Source organism: Scylla paramamosain, chromosome 34, assembly GCF_035594125.1.
Source record: "Scylla paramamosain isolate STU-SP2022 chromosome 34, ASM3559412v1, whole genome shotgun sequence".
NCBI lineage: Eukaryota > Metazoa > Arthropoda > Malacostraca > Decapoda > Portunidae > Scylla > Scylla paramamosain.
Genome location: NC_087184.1, coordinates 3,430,098 through 3,450,298, shown reverse-complemented (window position 1 = coordinate 3,450,298; position 20,201 = coordinate 3,430,098). Strand labels below are relative to the sequence as shown.

At 39.3% G+C, this 20,201-nt stretch overlaps 2 protein-coding genes across 2 annotated transcripts in view; both read right to left on the bottom strand.

The window, feature by feature from the left end:
* Positions 1-7,971, bottom strand: part of LOC135090043 (U5 small nuclear ribonucleoprotein 40 kDa protein-like) — a 33,284-nt gene extending 25,313 nt beyond the window's left edge. The window contains exon 1 of the mRNA XM_063986281.1: positions 7,762-7,971. Within this exon, the coding sequence (XP_063842351.1) occupies positions 7,762-7,866 (105 nt within the window). The 5' untranslated portion in view covers positions 7,867-7,971. The remainder of the gene's footprint in view (positions 1-7,761) is intronic.
* Positions 7,972-11,661: 3,690 nt separating this feature from the next.
* Positions 11,662-20,201, bottom strand: part of LOC135090039 (sphingomyelin phosphodiesterase 4-like) — a 79,029-nt gene continuing 70,489 nt past the window's right edge. The window contains exon 13 of the mRNA XM_063986272.1: positions 11,662-14,318. The gene's annotated coding sequence lies outside the window, so the exon portion shown is untranslated. The remainder of the gene's footprint in view (positions 14,319-20,201) is intronic.

Below are 20,201 nucleotides of genomic sequence, written 5' to 3'. Positions count from 1 at the left end.
AATATTTCCCTAGTCTTTCTCCATCTTTTTACTCTTTACCTCATCAGTCCTTCAGTCTGGCAGACTAATAACATAACACTTCCACAGCTTCTCTTCCTTTTTACTGTTACATAAACTGTATACTGGCGACAGCTAAAGTTCTTAAGCCAAACTTCCATGTAACATAAATATAAAATAAATAAATAAATAAATAAATAAATAAACAAATAAATTAACTAATTAATTAATCAATTAATTAATTAATTAATTAATTTAATTTAATTTAATTAAATAGCACAAAAAAAGAAAGATAGGGACCTCTGTGATGACAAAAATTAGGTAGAAAGACACTTGGCATACTTAAAGAAATTTTTTTTTTTCTAAATACAGTAAAATCCCTCTTATCCAGCATCAACGGGACTGCTGACATGCTGGATACTTGAATACTGCCAGATACTTGAATAGAAGTGAAATTATGTCCACAATCACCACCCTACACTCACGCATCTTACCATAACAAAGATCAGCTGATCTTAATCAGCAGCTGATCTGATCAGCTGCTTAAGTGTAAGCACAACACGCTTCCTCTTTTCTACAACTTTAGGCATGATGAAGGCGTCAGGCGATAAACAGTGCACACGCGGGACTGAGTCACTGAGTAAACACAGTGCAGTGGGCCGCGGGTGGCGCGAAGCAGTGCGCTCTGGTGGCGAGGGGACAAAGTATAACTCGTGTGGGAATTTTAATCGATTTTATGAGTACACATTGATATTTTATTGATTTTAAGGCTTGGGGAAAAATGTGCTGGATACTTGAAGCTGCCAGATACTCGAATGCCGGATGAGAAGGATTTTACTGTACTCCTCTACAATCACTTTAATTGCAAAAATCTGATCTACACAGCCTTTCCTCCTTATTCCTCACTGACCTTCAACTCAGTCACTTATATCAATCTTTCAATAAAAACACCCTAAACTTTTTCTAGCACACCAAACTTTACCATCTACAATTATCATATTCATTCCTACAACCTTTACCTCAATGGATGGATACAACAATTGCCTTCCTCCATACCATATCACATATATATGTCAGCAGCATTCATTCTACTACTAACTGGTCCCCATACTTTAACATTTTTGCAGCTACTTCATCTAAATCTGCAGCTTTGCCATCTCCTCCCTACCAATTCTTCTCTCCATACACACTTCTTCACTAAACACTACACTGCTGCTTCCTCTACTATACTGTCTTCTCACTCAGTAAATTACCTTCATGCTTTTTTTTTTCCCATTTCTTATATATCTTTAATCTCCATGCTACTTATAAGAACTCCACTCTTTCCATTTTCACACTCCCACATTCCCCTATATCTCTTAGTTTCCTTTCAAGAAAACCTCTAATTCACAAAGAACTTTTCACATAGCTTCCTAAAAACTCTTCATTTACTCTTTTACTTTTTTCACATTGACTCCTTCATTTTCCTATTCCAAGACTTGTACTCAAACATTCCTCACATGTTTCCATAATCATTTCAAGCATTCCTCACATGTTCCCATAATCATTCTTTTTGCAGCATTTCTTCTCTTTAAACTTCTTGCTGGCAATCCTTTCACCAGCCAGCTTTGTGCTCACTTTCCCCCCTAGCCCCTGATTGGGGGTAGGAGGAAGGTGGCCCTGAAGCCATGAAGGATCCAACGGAGACATTACAGGAATGGCAAAACAGACTACTCAATTCCTGGGATAAACACATGAGAGGTGAGGGATCTTAATTCTTCCAACTTTTGACAGCTTGTTCACATCCTAATGGGCATTGAGCCCATTAGGGACTGGCATTTCAGTGGGCATTTCTTTTATTAGAGTTTTGTTGCCCTTGGCCAGTATCCTTCCTACATATAAAAAAAAAAAAAAAAAAAAAAAAAAAAACTAATCATTCTAATTTTACAAATTTTGCCCATTGTGTTTCTTCAACAATTAAGAATTTCAACATCAGCCATGACATTTATTTTAGGTATATGTTTGATTTGACTATTTTTCCTTTTCTTATAAAATTATTACTATTAATACATTTGCTTGGTTCATGTTTTGACAGAATTATTAAATAGTAATGGTTTATTTCACAATTCCCTTAAGTTTTTATACCATTATTACATGCTAATTCAATACATTCTTTACACCTGATATGTTTTTGAAATTCACAATTTTTTTTTTATGTAGGAGTGGAACTAGAAAAAAAAAAAGTCCACTGAGGTGCTGGTCCTCAGAGTCGAAAGCAGTAGTTAAAAATGCAGGATAAGTGTCCTGAAATCTCCCTATTGAAAGAGTTCAAGTCATAGGAAGGTGGAAATATAGACACAGGCAGGAAGTTCCAGAGTGTACCAGAGAAGGGGATGAATGATTGAGAATACTGGTTAACTATTGCATTAGAGAGGTGGACAGAATAGGGGTGCGAAAAAAAGAAAATCTTGTGCAGCAAGGCCACAGGAAGAGGGGAAGCGTTCAGTTAGCAAGATCAGAAGAGCAGTTGGCATGAAAATAGCAGCAGAAGATAGCAAGAGATGCAACAATGCGGCAGTGAGAAAGAGGCTGAAGACAGTCAGTTGGAGGAGAGGAGTTGATAAGACAAAAAGCTTTTGATTCCACCCTGTCTAAAAGACCGATACAAGTGGAACCCCCATACATACAAGTGGAACACCCCACATAGTGAAGCATACTCCATAGTTCATACATGGATGGATAAGACCCCTGTACAGAGTTAGCAGCTGTGTGTGTGTGTGTGTGTGTGTGTGTGTGTGTGTGTGTGTGTGTGTGTGTGTGTGTGTGTGTGTGTGTATGTGGAGGGGGGCCACTGGTGATGATTCAGAACATCTAACTTCATAGAAGCTGTTTTAGCTAGGGATGTGATGTGAAATTTCCAGTTTAGATTATAAGTAAAGGACAGACCAAGGACGTTCAGTGTAGAAGAAGGGGACAGTTGAGTGTCATTGAAGAAGAGGGGATAATTGTCTGGAAGGTTGTGTTGAGCTGATAGATGGAGGAATTGAGTTTTTTGGGGCATTAAACAATACTAAGTTTGCTCTGCTCCAATCAGAAATTTTAGAGAGATCAGAAGTCAGGCATTCTGTGGCATCCCTGGATGTATATGATAAGATGTGGAAAAATGCAGGGTGGTTTCATCAGCAAAGGAGTGGATAGGACAAGAAGTTTGGCTTAGAAGATCATTGATGAATAACAGAAAGAGAGTGGGTGACAGGACAGAACCCTGAGGAACACCAATGTTAATAGATTTAAGAGAACAGTGACTGTCTACCACAGCAGCATTAGAACAGTCAGAAAGGAAAATGAGATGAAGTTACAGAGAAGGATAGAAGCTGTAGGAGGGTAGTTTGCAAATCAAAGCTTTGTGCCAGACTTTATCAAAAAGCTTTTGATATGTCTAAGGCAACAGCCTTAGGTCTTCTTGTTTTGTTTTCTTTCCTTTTTAATATTAATTCAGTTTGACATGACTTTCTATATATTTTTTTTATTAATCTTTACAATAACACTGTTACTTTTCCGATGAAGGCTGGCATGAAGATACGGTGTACTTAATGTAGTATACATCTGTAAAAGTTTTAGACAGCGCCCTCCTATGTGAGTAGTTAACTCACAGATCCATGTTGAAAACATGGGTGCCTCCCAGAGCCCAAATCCACAAATTGTGTGAACAGTGTGGCTCCTTACACACACTGAGCCCAGGAACACTTCCTATGCAACTCAGGAAGTAGTTCATATACGAGTGAAATACATATAAAAAAAATTTTTGTCCATACATAAGCTCAGTTTGTTTGTTGTGTCAAAACTATTGAATGATAAGCATTTTATTATGAACATTTTATTATGAGGCACATTTATTTGCTGGATATATAAAGGGCACTACAAGGGTATTATTCCACACTGCCTTGTGAGGGAGCGTGTCACACCACCGTGCTAATTTGAATCCAACTGTCAACATGGAAAGTTTGGAAAATTGTGATCTATATTTCTTGATATGCCTTTAAAAATTACATCTTTTATCATCACAACCTTAAAGTTTGACATTATTCCCTCACTCAGTGAGTGTTAATGGATCTTATTTCTTAGTATCTGATTTCAGATGCTGGCTGTGAGGAATAACATGTGACTGCTGCAGTGCATACTGGTTAAGTTAGGTAATGTTAGGTTTGGTAATGCTTGGTTAGGTTAGTGTCCTTAAGGGGGAGGGTCCAGGGGTTGAAGCCCGCAGTTAGGTTAGGTTAGGTGGTGATAGGTAAGGTAGGGTGATGGTAAGCTAGGTTAGTGTCCTTAAGGGGGATCCAGGGGGGTGAAGCCCCAAGTTATGTTAGTTAATTTTTTTTTTTTTTTTTATGTAGGAAGGATACTGGCCAAGGGCAACAAAAATCTAATAAAAAAAAATGCAGTGGTCAAAAATAAGATAAGTGGATAAGTGTCTTAAAACCTCCCTCTTGAAGGAATTAAAGTCATAGGAAGGTGGAAATACAGAAGCAGGCAGGGAGCTCCAGAGTTTACCAGAGAAAGGGATGAATGATTGAGAATACTGGTTAACTCTTGCGTTAGAGAGGTGGACAGAATAGGGGTGAGAGAAAGAAGAAAGTCTTGTGCAGCGAGGCCGCGGAAGGAGGGGAGGCATGCAGTTAGCAAGATCAGAAGAGCAGTTGGCATGAAAATAGCGGTAGAAGACAGCTAGAGATGCAACATTGCGGCGGTGAGAGAGAGGCTGAAGACAGTCAGTTAGAGGAGAGGAGTTGATGAGATGAAAAGCTTTTGATTCCACCCTGTCTAGAAGAGCAGTATGAGTGGAACCCCCCCAGACATGTGAAGCATACTCCATACATGGACGGATAAGGCCCTTGTACAGAGTTAGCAGCTGGGGGGGTGAGAAAAACTGGCGGAGACGTCTCAGAACACCTAACTTCATAGAAGCTGTTTTAGCTAGAGATGAGATGTGAAGTTTCCAGTTCAGATTACAAGTAAAGGACAGACCGAGGATGTTCAGTGTAGAAGAGGGGGACAGTTGAGTGTCATTGAAGAAGAGGGGATGGTTGTCTGGAAGGTTGTGTCGAGTTGATAGATGGAGGAATTGAGTTTTTGAGGCATTGAACAATACCAAGTTAGCTCTGCCCCAATCAGAAATTTTACAAAGATCAGAAGTCACGCATTCTGTGGCTTCCCTGCGTGATATGTTTACCTCCTGAAGGGTTGGACGTCTATGAAAAGACGTGGAAAAGAGCAGGGTGGTATCATCAGTGTAGGAGTGGATAGGAGAAGAAGTTTGGTTTAGAAGATCATTAATGAATAATAAGAAGAGAGTGGGTGACAGGACAGAACCCTGAGGAACACCACTGTTAATAGATTTAGGAGAAGAACAGTGACCGTCTACCACAGCAGCAATAGAACGGTCAGAAAGGAAACTTGAGATGAAGTTACAGAGAGAAGGATAGAAACCGTAGGAGGGTAGTTTGGAAATCAAAGGTTTGTGCCAGACTCTATCAAAGGCTTTTGATATGTCCAAGGCAACAGCAAAAGTTTCACCAAAATCTCTAAAAGAGGATGACCAAGACTCAGTAAGGAAAGCCAGAAGATCACCAGTAGAGCGGCCTTGACAGAACCCATACTGGTGATCAGATAGAAGGTTGTGAAGTGATAGATGTTTAAGAATCTTCCTGTTGAGGATAGATTCAAAAACTTTAGATAGGCAGGAAATTAAAGCAATAGGACGGTAGTTTGAGGGATTAGAGCGGTCACCCTTTTTTAGGAAAAGGTTGAATGTAGGCAAACTTCCAGCAAGAAGGAAAGGTAGATGTTGACAGACAGAGCTGAAAGAGTTTGACTAGGCAAGGTGCAAGCACGGAGGCACAGTTTCGGAAAACAATAGGAGGGACCCCATCAGGTCCATAAGCCTTCCAAGGGTTTAGGCCAGCGAGGGCATGGAAAACATCATTGCGAAGAATTTTAATACGTGGCATGAAGTAGTCAGAGGGTGGAGGAGAGGGAGGAACAAGCCCAGAATCGTCCAAGGTAGAATTTTTAGCAAAGGTTTGAGCAAAGAGTTCAGCTTTAGAAATAGATGTGATAGCAGTGGTGCCATCTGGCTGAAATAAAGGAGGGAAAGAAGAAGAAGCAAAGTTATTGGAGATATTTTTGGCTACATGCCAGAAATCACGAGGGGAGTTAGATCTTGAAAGGTTTTGACATTTTCTGTTAATGAAGGAGTTTTTGGCTAGTTGGAGAAGAGACTTGGCATGGTTCCGGGCAGAAATATAAAGTGCATGAGATTCTGGTGATGGAAGGCTTAAGTACCTTTTGCGGGCCACCTCTCTATCATGTATAGCACGAGAACAAGCTGTGTTAAACCAAGGTTTAGAAGGTTTAGGACGAGAAAAAGAGTGAGGAATGTACGCCTCCATGCCAGACACTATCACCTCTGTTATGCGCTCAGCACACAAAGACAGGTCTCTGACACAGAAGCAGTAGTCATTCCAAGGAAAATCAGCAAAATACCTCCTCAGGTCCCCCCAACTAGCAGAGGCAAAACGCCAGAGGCACCTTCGCTTAGGGGGATCCTGAGGAGGGATTGGAGTGATAGGACAAGATAAAGATATGAGATTGTGATTGGAGGAGCCCAACGGAGAAGAAAGGGTGACAGGATAAGCAGAAGGATTAGAGGTCAGGAAAAGGTCAAGAATGTTGGGCATATCTCCAAGACGGTCAGGAATACGAGTAGGGTGTTGCACCAATTGCTCTAGGTCATGGAGGATAGCAAAGTTGTAGGCTAGTTCACCAGGATGGTCAGTGAAGGGAGAGGAAAGCCAAAGCTGGTGGTGAACATTGAAGTCTCCAAGAATGGAGATCTCTGCAAAAGGGAAGAGGGTCAGAATGTGCTCCACTTTGGAAGTTAAGTAGTCAAAGATTGGTAAGGTTAGGTAATACTAGGTTAGGTTAGGTTAGTGTTCTTATGGTTGGGTCCAGGAGGCAGGAAAGCCCCTATGGTTAGGTTAGAAATTCCCCCACTTGTCAAAACATGTCGTCTGATTCTTAAACTTTTCATAAATGTCCGAATTTGGTTTCCCTACCATAAAACTTCACTCTTCACATTCCCCCCTCCCAACCAACCCCAATCCCCAGGTCCCCCAAGCTTGTTGGGGGAAAGAGGGGGAATTAAATAGGGAGTTATTGTAATTTTCTACATTTTTTACTGCATTTCTAGTTTTTTAGCTATCATATTTAATAAACTGAGATAAAACAGTAGGAACCAGTATTAATCATTTCACACATAAGTACATTTATGGATAAACTAGTACAATTGTTTACGTGATGCTTGCAAGTCCCTATATGGCGTGTAAAAGGAGAAATATTTGTATTCTCCAGCATTTCTTAAATCTAGTAAAGTTACTGTGTACTGAACAATAATCTGGGTGAACAAATTTTAGTGTGAGTGAATACTTCATGAGTAAACAAGCTATTGATCTGCCGAAATATACTGTGGGTGAAGTGACATGTGAACAAAAATCCTTAAGCCTTCAAACTACATCAAATTCTGAAAGAATAAAATAATCTCTTGAAATTAAGCGGTTTTCTGAAAAATTACCAAAGGCATAACTATTAAATAAAACTATACAGTTACCATATTCTTTTTAATAATGTGGCATATTTCTGCATAACACCAGTTATCTGCTCTTAGGCTGCTGGCGGGCTTACATCAACACCTCACTATACAAGCTAGGTAACCATCTCTACACTCACACTCTGCACGACGCCTTTCTCTCCTCCATGAACCACCACTTCGTTTCTTGGCTTCTTGGGCTGCACTGCTACTGCCATGAACTCAGCTTTCCGCTTCCCCTCCATACTTCTCACTGACAGAAATCTGTGATAAAAACACTCCGCAACGAGCAGCCGCTAACAATACAACGTTTGTGTTTGTTGTTGATCTTGCTCTTGGTGTTGCAGTGGCAGGCCGCAGCCTTTATAACGGCAATTCCTGCAGACATTAAAAAATAAATAAATAAATAAATAAATAAATAAACGGTGTGCTCCACACTACATCCAGCACACCAAATTTATCTCCCGAAACTCCACTGCCTCAATCATTCGGTTGTTGTCAATTTTGACTTCGCAAGAATATTGGATGGCCAACCTTTCTTCTTTATAATTTATTATTTCATCAACATTAAAAAAGGCTTCTAGCAATGTTAGTTACTAGAAATAGTCCCTCTTTTATACTAAAAATTATTGTCATTGTTTTGTGCACATTATGGATGGGATTGAAACTATTTAATTTATTCACTTACCTTTATTTTAAACGGGAAATTTTTTTATTCTGAATACGAATTTTCAGAATACGAATAGCTTGCATGAATGAATTAACTTTGTGTTCAGAGCTTCTATTGTACATATACGGGCAATATATTAAGGAATGTTCATACTATCTCGACCTCTCTGTGTAATTAAATTAATTTATCAGTTAAAGAAATAGAGAACTTGATGCATGAAAATAAGCCCCAAAAGGATGTTTAGAAATCTACAAAAAAAAAAAAAAAAAAAAAAAAAAGACTAAAATAAAAGCTGAACCACTCACGAGGTAGTAGACACCTGCTGAAACAACAATTACTCCCAGTGAGGTCTTAAGCACTGGATCAGGGGGTGCTGTGAACTTTTCATTAAACCCAGCTGTGACCTCGCTGAACGTCTCTTTGTGTCTCACGACACAAGGGGGCAGTCACAGTCTGCCCTCTAAAGACAACTCTTCTTTCACATAAAACTAGATGCACCTAATTACACAAACACCCTTCTATCACAATTCTAAATTATCATATGACTCCTAAACCAGTCTCAGAGTCCCCATCTTGGGAAGGTACCACAGATATCCCTAGGTCTGACTGCTCTTCTGGTATCCACCTTTAGTGTCTTTACACTCACCTCAACTTTTTCTTCATTAACTTCTGCAACATTCGTGACCTTTGATCTAATTTTCATCTTTTTTCTTCACTGAAATTAGGCAACTTACAGTAGGCCCTTTTCTGTTCCCTCCTACTTTCTCTATCCTCATTTTCAATCCAAAGCTGGATGTTGCATCTGTGTGTGCAATGACTTAACCTGCTCTCGTGTCCACGCTCTTGAGTCTTCCGAATTTTCCACCATCTGGCTATGACTACGGAGTCACTCTCAATCTAAATTTATGTGCTGTATACCTCTCACCTAAAACTTCTGTCTAATTTATTAAAATATCAAAATTAAAAATTAAATTATCAAAATTTAATTAAAATATCAAAATAAATATTATTATTATTATTCATTAATGATCTTCTAAACCAAACTTCTTGTCCTATCCACACCTACACTGATGATACCACCCTGCATTTTTCCACGTCATTTCATAGACGTTCAACCCTTCAGGAAGTAAACATTTCACACAGGGAAGCCACAGAACGCTTGACTTCTGATCTTTGTAAAATTTCTGGTTGGGGCAGAGCAAATTTGGTAATGTTCAATGTCTCAAAAACTCAATTCCTCCATCTATCAACTCGACACAACCTTCCAGACAACTATCCCCTCTTCTTCAATGACACTCAACTGTCCCCTTCTTCTACACTGAACATCCTCGGTCTGTCCTTTACTTATAATCTGAACTGGAAACTTCACATCTCATCTCTAGCTAAAACAGCTTCTATGAAGTTAGGTGTTCTGAGACATCTCCGCCAATTTTTCTCACCCCGCAAACAACTAACTCTGCACAAGGGCCTTATCCGTCCATGTATGGAGTATGCTTCCCATGTCTGGAGGGGGTTCCACTCATACTGCTCTTCTAGACAGGGAGGAATCAAAAGCTTTTCGTCTCATCAACTCCTCTCCTCTAACTGACTGTCTTCAACCTCTCTCACTGCCGCAATGTTGCATCTCTAGCTGTCTTCTACTGTTATTTCCATGCTAACTGCTCTTCTGATCTTGATAACTGCATGCCTCCTCTCCTCCTGCAGCCTCGCTGCACAAGACTTTCTTCTTTCTCTCACCCTTATTCTGTCCACCTCTGACGCAAGAGTTAACCAGTATTCTCAATCATTCATCCCTTTCTCTGGTAAACTCTGGGACTCCCTGCCTGCTTCTGTATTTCCACCTTCCTATGACTTGAATTCCTTCAAGGGGGAGGTATCAAGACACTTATTCATCAATTTTTGACTACTACTTTGATCCTTTTATGGGACTGGCATTTCAATGGGCATTTTTTTTATTGGATTTTTGTTGCCCTTGGCCAGTGTCCCTCCTACATAAAAAAAATAAATAAATAAATAAAAAAAAATAAATAGTAAATAAAAAAAATAAGTAAATAAAAAAAATAAATAAATAAATAAATATGTAAAAGAACCATATTTCTAAGGCTGAAACAAATTAATTCTATTTGCATTAATTTCAATTGTTTTGGTTCATGAACAATTTGGTTTGCAAACCAAGGCCTGGAATGGATTAAGTTTTTGAACCGAGGTTTTACTGTGTATGCATACAATGGTACCTCAATGAGTTAAATTTGTTCTGCGACAGAGCTTGTAGCTCATTTTGCTCATATGTCAAATAAATTTTCCCCCATTGAAATTAAAATTCTATTAATCCATTCCAGTCCCCAAAAAAGCATCCCATTTTTTTTGTTATATGTTTTTAGAAACAGTGAACTGGCAACATAACGAACCTCTGTTTATCGAATTTTGAGTATAGCGATCCACGTTTTATTTTCCGAAACTTCACAAATTACGGCATATTTCAAAATTATTGAACGCTTGCTTTATTCTATTTTTCTTATTTATTTGGCACTGTCAACCACATGTTTGAGAGATGAATTGTGGATGTGTGACAGTCAGTGAACGTTCCTGACAATGGCTGATCACGCAATTCTCTCTCTCTCTCTCTCTCTCTCTCTCTCTCTCTCTCAAACCACAACTCTTTCTCTGTGTGTATGTATGTGTGTGTGTGTGTGTGTGTGTGTGTGTGTTAACTTATCTAAGAGAGAGAGAGAGAGAGAGAGAGAGAGAGAGAGAGAGAGAGAGAGAGAGAGAGAGAGAGAGAGAGAGAGAGAGAGAGAGCTCTGCACCATTGGCCATTCTCAAGGTCACCTACTGGCTGTCATAGTCACAATTTATCTCTCTCTTTCTCTTCCCATACATGTTCATTATATTGAGCATTTACAGTAAGAAAAATATATTTATGAATAACAAATGTATTAAAACACATGAAGTGAACGAGTGAGACGAGGAATGCTGTGTCAAAATTGGAGCTTGCTGTGGCAAATACCAAATAGTGGCTGAGGATCTGAAGCTTGCTTGTATCTCAGATTTTGGCTTGCAATTCAAAGCAAAAACTTGTCCAAGCGATAGCTCATATCTCAAAAACTCGTATGTTGGGGCACTCTTAAGTCATGGTATCACTGTATATATATATATATATATATATATATATATATATATATATATATATATATATATATATATATATATATATATATATATATATATATATATATATATATATATATATATATATATATATATATATATATATATATATATATATATATATATATCTGCTTGGTCATCACAGCATGGCATTATTCTGATTCGTTACCATAACACTAAAATAATTAAAGCAATATCAATATAATATCACTCCCTTTTATTCAATTATACGACACAGGATTCGTACAGGAAATTTGTCACAAGAAACTCAAATAAACATATTTACAGAATTATTACAAGGATCACTTCTCACCAAAACTGCAGACACAATGGCTATGTTGTAAGGAAAACTTCCCACACATATTTAATCATTCTCTTTCCAACTCCCATATTATCCATGACCCTCTCCACTCATGTGCTTGTATGTATGTCTTTCCAGTAAGAGTGCATGTCCTTTTCCCCTTCCCTCACTTCCTCCTCTACACTGTACAACTTCTTTCAGCCCCTATGGTACCTCACTTCTATTCCAATTTATGCAGTTATTTATTTCAAAACCTTTCATGTGAATCTCCTGTATTCACATGAATACAGGAATCTTCCCTTTTTAAAACTTTTCTTTCCTGCTGCATTGATACCATTGACATTATCAATTACTGTTCAATATGAGAGAAGCTCTAATTACTGAAGCCTCCCTCATGTAAAACATCACTCTCAGGGCAAGGTGGAGTCCCCTGTGTCTATAGCCATCTTGCATTCCTCAACAAAGGGACCACTTGCAGCTGGCAAGGATAATTCATTGATTTTCCCAAAGATACAGATCAACAAATTGTCTGTTAAAAATCTAGCTGTAAAAAAAAGCTTCCAGGATGCTGAGTTATCTTAGTTTAACCTGCCATAGATCATCAGTCACTGCTGATATAATCATAGCATTACCATAACTCCCATAAATTCTTTGTGTAAAGGTTTCCTGTGGCAACAACTGTTGGAATGTGACATGCTCAGTGCTTCCCTGTAGAACCCTGTCAATAGCCATCATGCTAGGGATATACAAACTGACTGAATGACTAACTATAATCTCTATTTTTAAAATCATTACAGACTTGTGTATCAAAATGCATCACAAAACTACAATTACTGCATATTAAAAATAATTTACCTTTCTGTCCTTCATTGGTCTGTCTTCCATTCTGACACACAAACCAGATAAAACATCTTTTGAAGTAAATATCTGGCATAGCAAGTGTATGAGTTCAAAAGCCAAGTCTTCAGATTCAAGAACAACAGTCCACTGCAGGACTCAACCTCTCCATTACAGGAGACTATGGAAATAGTTTCCAACAGGGAAACTGTTGGGAGAGACCACATGCATATGGTTCAACAGGAATGTTTGATGTTCATTTGTGTTTTGTGCTGATATTTTTCCTTAAAATATGATCAACCTTCAGGTACCTACATGCAGTAATAAGTATATCACATTGGTAAAATTTTACTGTGCTCCCCAGATTATTGAGCTGGCCAACACAGAACCTCTGATACTGTACAACAACAATGGTGATGTCTCAATGTGTTTGTGGAATTGTTCCCATTAAGAAGGATCTTTTCATGCAAAGATGATGAATATAAAAAAATACTTAGTTAACTCACAATGTTACTCATATTTCTACTGCATGTCAAGAAAAATAGCCAATCCAAAATCCCCAACCTCTACTAAAGTTAAGTTAGATTTTATGAAAACAAGTGATCCATACACTAGGCTGACATCATCCCTAAAAGAGAGATGGCCAAGATGAGACTGATGCCTGGTGCCACTGTAGGAAGCAAAATACAGAGAAAGGAATCCCCATCCCTCAGTTTCCTCATTTCAATCCTTTTAATAAATTTTCATAACACAAAAAAACAGCGGCAGTGTGCAGCAGTGCTGTCCTCTTAAATACAGGGCTTTAGTTTAAATACAATAAATTAATGCAAGAAACAAACAAAAAGCAAGATATAAATAAAATTACACAAAACAAGCTTCTAGCATATTGTCATGAAAGGCAACTGAAAGTGACAAAGCAAGGGAGAGGGACAAAGGACCCCTTCTCAGTATGTTATTTATTCAGAAGCATCAAGGCATAAAGGGATGTGAGAATTAAATTCTTCCTGAACACTGATGCAGATGCCTTGCCTTGGCTAGTTCTCTTTACAGCTGTTTGTCAACCTGATATAGATGTAGACAAATCAGTAATCCTTATGAAGTATTGAAAACCTTGTCTTGCAAAATGTGAGTCAACTCTATAAATAAGAGAGTGGTGGCAGAGGACACTGATATAAAAAAAAAAGTTAAGCTTTGCACAACTATGATGGAACCTAATGGGTGAAATTCTCAGAAGACAGCTAAAAGATAGCCCACAGTGTTTACTGAAAAATTCAATGAATATAGAAAATACAACCAAGAAAAGTACTGAAAGCCAAAGATTCTCTGACCAGAAACTGGGACATCCAAGTCAAAATATGAATCCACTTCAACATATTACATACATTACATTACTTACTGTCACCACCATTATTTGATTAATCAGTATTATTTGACTAAACATTTTTATTTACATCAGTTGACTACATATTAAAAGGCAAAATTTCTTATTAAAATGTTCGAAGTGCAGGAGATGACGGCATGGTATTGACTAGTTAAGTAGCAGTAGCAGGACCACTGGTAGTAATAGGAGTGGTGGAGGCGTGGCGGGTCTGCAGGTAACGATGCACCAAATATGCAGGCAATGAGATGAGGACAGCTGCACCAACAACCAACTGCAGCAGCAAACCCCAAAGACCAAACAAGTGTAGCAGAAATCCCACTGCCAACTCATAACAAAGAACCTGCAAAGAGAAAGAGTTAATGTTTTCACACCGTACTTGAGAGCTGATGTTATAGCCAGTCTTCTACTTTTTTTTTTTCAGGTATCAACCACATATTTAAGAAATTGTGTAATCATACTGAAGTGTTCTAGTATTTTTGCACAGGTCAGCTGCTATTTATGAAAGAGAGACAGAAAAATTAAATGAAATAAAAATCTATATACCAGACCAACATGTCCATGACATGCTCATGTACACACACACACACACACACACACACATTAAACCCAGCTGTGACCTCACTGAACGTTTTCATTTGTGTCTCACAACACAAGGAAGCAGTCACAGCCTGCCCTCTAAAGACAACTCTCTTCCTCCATACAAAACCACAAGCACCTAATTACACACACACCCTTCACTTAAAAATCAAAAATTATCATGGCGACTCCTACATCAACCTTGGAGTGATCATCTGGGGAGGGGACCACAAATGTTCCCAGGTTGGATTGCTCTTCTGATAATGACCCTAAGTGTTTTGACACCCTCCTCAACTTTTTCTTCATTAACTTCTGCAACATTCACAGTCTTAGATCTAATTTTAAATCTGTAGAACACCACTTCTCTTCTTAACCTCATCATCTTTTCCTCACTGAAACATAGGTGTCTAAGGCAACTGATAATAGCCCCTATTTCTGTTCCCTCCTACTTTCTCTATCCTTATTTTCAATTCAAAGCAGGATGTTGCGTTTATAAGCACAACGACTTAACCTGCTCTTGTGCCCACACTCTTGAATCTTCCAAGTTTTCCACCATCTGGTTATGACTACAGACTCACTCTCAAACTAAATTTATCTGTGCTGTATAGCTCTCACCTAACTCCTCTGACTATAAGAAATTCTTTGACTTCCAAAGTGGAGCACATTCTGACTCTTCCCTTTTGCAGAGACTTCAATGTTCACCACCAACTTTGGCTTGCCTCTTCCTTCACTGACCATCCGGGTGAACTAGCCTTCAACTTTGCTATCCTCCACAACCTAAAGCAATTGGTGCAACACCCTAATAGTATTCCTGACCATCTTGGGAGATACGCCCAATATTCTTGACCTTTTCCTAACCTCTAATCCTTCTGCTTATGCTGTCACCCTCTCTTCTCTATTGGGCTCCTCTGATCACAATCTCACATCTGTATCTTGTCCTATCGCTCTAATCCCTCCATAGGATCCCCCTGAGCGGAGGCGCCTCTGGAGTTTTGCCTATGCTAGCTGGGGGGACTTGAGGAAGTATTTTGCTGATTTTTCATGGACTGACTACTGCTTCTGTGCCAGAGACCCGTCTTTGTGTGCCGAGTCCATAAGAGGTGAAAGTGTCTGCCATGGAGGCATACATTCCTCACTTTTCTCGACCTAAACCTTCCAAAGCCTAGTTTAACACAGCCTCTTCTTGTGCTATACATGATAAAGATATGACCCACAAAAGGTACTTAAGCCTCCCATCACCAGAATCTCATGCACTTTATATTTCTGCCTGGAACCATGCCAAGTCTGTTCTTCAACTGGCCAAAAACTGTTTCATTAATAGACAGTGTCAAAATCTTTCAAGATCTAACTCTCCTTGTGACTTCTGGCACCAAGCCAAAAACGTCTCCAATAACTTTGCTTCTTCATCTTTCCCTCCTTTATTTCAACCAGATGGCACCACTGTTATCAAATCTATCTCTAAAGCTGAACTCTTCGCTCAAACCTTTGTTAAAAACTCTACCTTGGATGAGGAGAGGAGGCATGCAGTTAGCAAGATCAGAAGAGCAGTTAGCATGAAAATAGCGGTAGAAGACAGCTAGAGATGCAACACTGCGGCGGTGAGAGAGAGGCTGAAGACAGTCAGTTAGAGGAGAGGAATTGATGAAACGAAAAGCTTTTGATTCCACCCTATCTAGAAGAGCAGTATGAGTGGAACCCCCCAGACATGTGAAGCATACTCCATACATGGATGGATAAGGCCCTTGTACAGAGCAGCTGGGGGGGTGAGAAAAACTGGCGGAGACGACACTGATAGCAGTGGTGCCATCTGGTTGAAAAAGAGGAGGGAAAGAAGAAGCAAAGTTATTGGAGATATTTTTGGCTAGATGCCAGAAGTCACGAGGGGAGTTAGATCTTGAAAGGTTTTGACACTTTCTGTTAACGAAGGAGTTTTTGGCTAGTTGGAGAACAGACTTGGCATGGTTCTGGGCAGAAATATAAAGTGCATGAGATTCTGGTGATGGAAGGCTTAAGTACCTTTTGTGGGCCACCTCTCTATCATGTATAGCACGAGAACAAGCTGTGTTAAACCAAGGTTTAGAAGGTTTAGGTCGAGAAAAAGAGTGAGGAATGTACGCCTCCATGCCAGACACTATCACCTCTGTTATGCGCTCAGCACACAAAGACGGATCTCTGACACGGAAGCAGTAGTCATTCCAAGGAAAATCAGCAAAATACCTCTTCAGGTCCCCCAACTAGCAGAGGCAAAACACCAGAGGCACCTTCGCTTAGGGGGATCCTGAGGAGGGGTTGGAGCGATAGGACAAGATACAGATACGAGATTGTGATCGGAGGAGACTGACGAAGAAGAAAGGGTGACAGCATAAGCAGAAGGATTAGAGGTCAGGAAAAAGGTCGAGAATGTTGGGCGTATCTCCAAGACGGTCAGGAATATGAGTAGGGTGTTGCACCAATTGCTCTAGGTCGTGGAGGATAGCAAAGTTGTAAGCTAGTTCACCAGGATGGTCAGTGAAGGGAGAGGAAAGCCAAAGGTGGTGGTGAACATTGAAGTCTCCAAGAATGGAGATTTCTGCAAAAGGGAAGAGTCAGAATGTGCTCCACTTTGGAAGTTAAGTAGTCAAAGAATTTCTTATAGTCAGAGGAGTTAGGTGAGAGGTATACAGCACAGATAAATTTAGTTTGAGAGTGACTCTGTAGTTGTAGCCAGATGGTGGAAAACTCGGAAGATTCAAGAGCGTGGGCATAAGAGCAGGTTAAGTCACTGTGCACATAAATGCAGCATCCAGCTTTGGATAAAAAATGAGGATAGAGAAAGTAGGAGGGAACAGAAAAGGGGCTACTGTCAGTTGCCTCAGACACCTGAGTTTCAGTGAGGAAAAGATGAGGTTTAGAAGAGGAGAGGTGGTGTCCTAGAGATTGAAACCATTGGAACCATTTGCACTGTATTCCTTAAATTTTATCGTCCATCATTCCTTACTATACATCACCATCCCTACACTAGCCACAGGTTTGGAAAAGAGGCCTGAGAAGAATATACAGTAAGTCACAAATGCCATGAAGGATATAACTGGAAAAAATACAGTAGTGGTTGTACTATGATACAGCTGAGCAGCATGTATGATATGCCCAAAAGTACCATTGCTATCATAATGAAGGATGTTGCAAGAAATAACAGCAGCACAGAACATCACCAAGTTAATGAAATCAAAAACACACCACAGAAGTGATGGAGGATTTATTGATGGTGTAGATTAAGGAGAGGGAACACACTGGTGACTATCATTAAGGCTTTTATCTGAGAAAAGGCCAGGATGCTTTACAGTGTTACAGTGTATTGCAACAAGAAGCCAAATGTTAGTTGTTCATTATATCATTAATTCACATGATTTTTGTGTATTTCTCATATTTTTATTTTATTTTTTTTCCTCAGAACCAATTAATTTTTCTCCCTATAAGTTTTTAAGTTCAAGTAATAAAAGAAATCAGTCAATGAACATCCAACTGGAACAAATTATATTTGTTATTGCAGGGCCACTGTAGTTAATTTGACTTGTACACCTACAAAAATGATGCACAGCAGTTTTGGTGTTTTGCATGACAGGGAGATTGATACATGGTAGTGCAAAATGTACTGCCAATAGACTGATGCACAGCAGAGTTTTTAGTTATACAGTCAAGAGACTGATGAATGACAGTTAGTTTGACTTACATGATTAAGAGACTAATGCACATCATTTAGTGTGAACTGCATGGCTGAGGCACAGACACACAGCAGTTAGGTTAACTTCCGGGACTGAGACTGGTGCACAGCAGTTACTTTGACTTGCATCGCCAAAACACAACGCAACACTAGGTCCCTCTCCATAAACAAGATGTTCAGGTAAGAAAATTCTAACACCAAAGTGAAAGAAGATTACAATTGTGGCAGAATTTTAAAGAGGGTTCACCATCAAGAATGAAGTAGAACTTATAGTGGACTCTTTGGAATTCAGGAATAGTGTTAACTAGGAAAAGGTAAAATACAGGTGAGCAAAACTGTTCCTGCTACTGAGGATCATATTCTTAATTACTTTCAAAAGATTTTACAGGTTACTTGGATTTTCAAGCATTTTCGTGATTCTACAGATAGTTAACAAGTATTTTACATCATCATCTGGAAAAGACACAAGAACCCTCTGAGATGGTGTGGCCAAGTTGAAAGAACTGGGTGAGAAGGTGCATGTATGTGTGAAAGAGAATTCATGTAGGCCAGATGCTTCAATGAGCAAGAAGGGAGAGGTGGAGGCTCTTCTGCTGTGGCCATCTCCCTGGGGAATGCTCCTGGAGAAAGTGAGGCATCAGAGGTAGGTTGATAGAGAACCTGAATAATGATCTCTGTGGCCTATGAAAACAGTTATTAGCCGTTAAACAATGGAAATGTTGTGCAGGAACCTCCACTCAGAAAACTTTAGAAAAAAATACTCTTATTCTTAGTCATATTATTTCCTTTGACACTTGATCTAGAATAATGAAACAACATAAAAAGTGCCTATCCTACCCCTTTGCAATATTTGACTCATTGATATTTTAGCTCAGTCAGGATTAGAGATAGAATAACAATATATCAACTCCTGCTCCACAAGGAAGGTGGCCTGCATGTGTTCATTACTACGTACAGCACTGGCTACAGCCCACATGCCTGCAGCTCCATCTTGCTTTGTTCATATGCCTCTCACTGCTCTCCTCTCATCTCAAAAGAAATATTTTCCACTGTACCCTAAAAGTTCCATAAATGTGACTCCATGTCCAAGGAGTGGACAAAACTGGTTTATGTTTATACTTAGCCATGTATCAGATAAGGCTGAGTCACCTCTATCTGTCATCCTCACTGGTTGTGTACCTGCAGAGAGGAAAGTGAGAGGGAGCAGTTTTGTAAGTGTGCCAAATCATGTTCAAAATATTTCCCCCATGCTTCAGTTTGATCTGAAACAGGAAATTGTATGATGCTCATATGTGTACCTGTCAACAGTCAGAAAGGAAACTTGAGATAAGTTACAGAGAGAAGGATAGAAGCTGTAGGAGAGTAGTTTGGAAATCAAAGCTTTGTGCCAGACTCTATCGAAAGCTTTTGATATGTCTAAGGCAACAGCAAAAGTTTCACCAAAATCTCTAAAAGACTAAGAAAAGCCAGATCACCAGTAGAGCGGCCTTGATGGAATCCATACTGGGATCAAATAGAAGGTCGTGAAGTGATAGGTGTTTAAGAATCTTCCTGTTGAGGATAGATTTAAAAACTTTAGATAGGCAGGAAGTTTAAGCAGTAGGACAGTAGTTTGAGGGATTAGAATGGTCACCCTTTTTAGGAACAGGCTGAATGTAGGTAAACTTCCAGCAAGAAGGAAAGGTAGATGTTGATAGACAGAGCTGAAAGAGTTTGATTAGGCAAGTTGCAAGCAGAGGCATAGTTTTGGGGAACAATAGGAGGGACCCCATCAGGTCCATAAATCTTCTGAGGGTTTAGGCCAGCAAGGGCATGAAAAAACATCATTGAAAAGAATTATAATGGGTAGAATGAAGTAATCAGAGGGTGAAGGAGAGGGAGGAACAAGTCCTGAATCATCCATGATAGAGTTTTTAGCAATGGTTTGAGTGAAGAATTCAGCTTTAG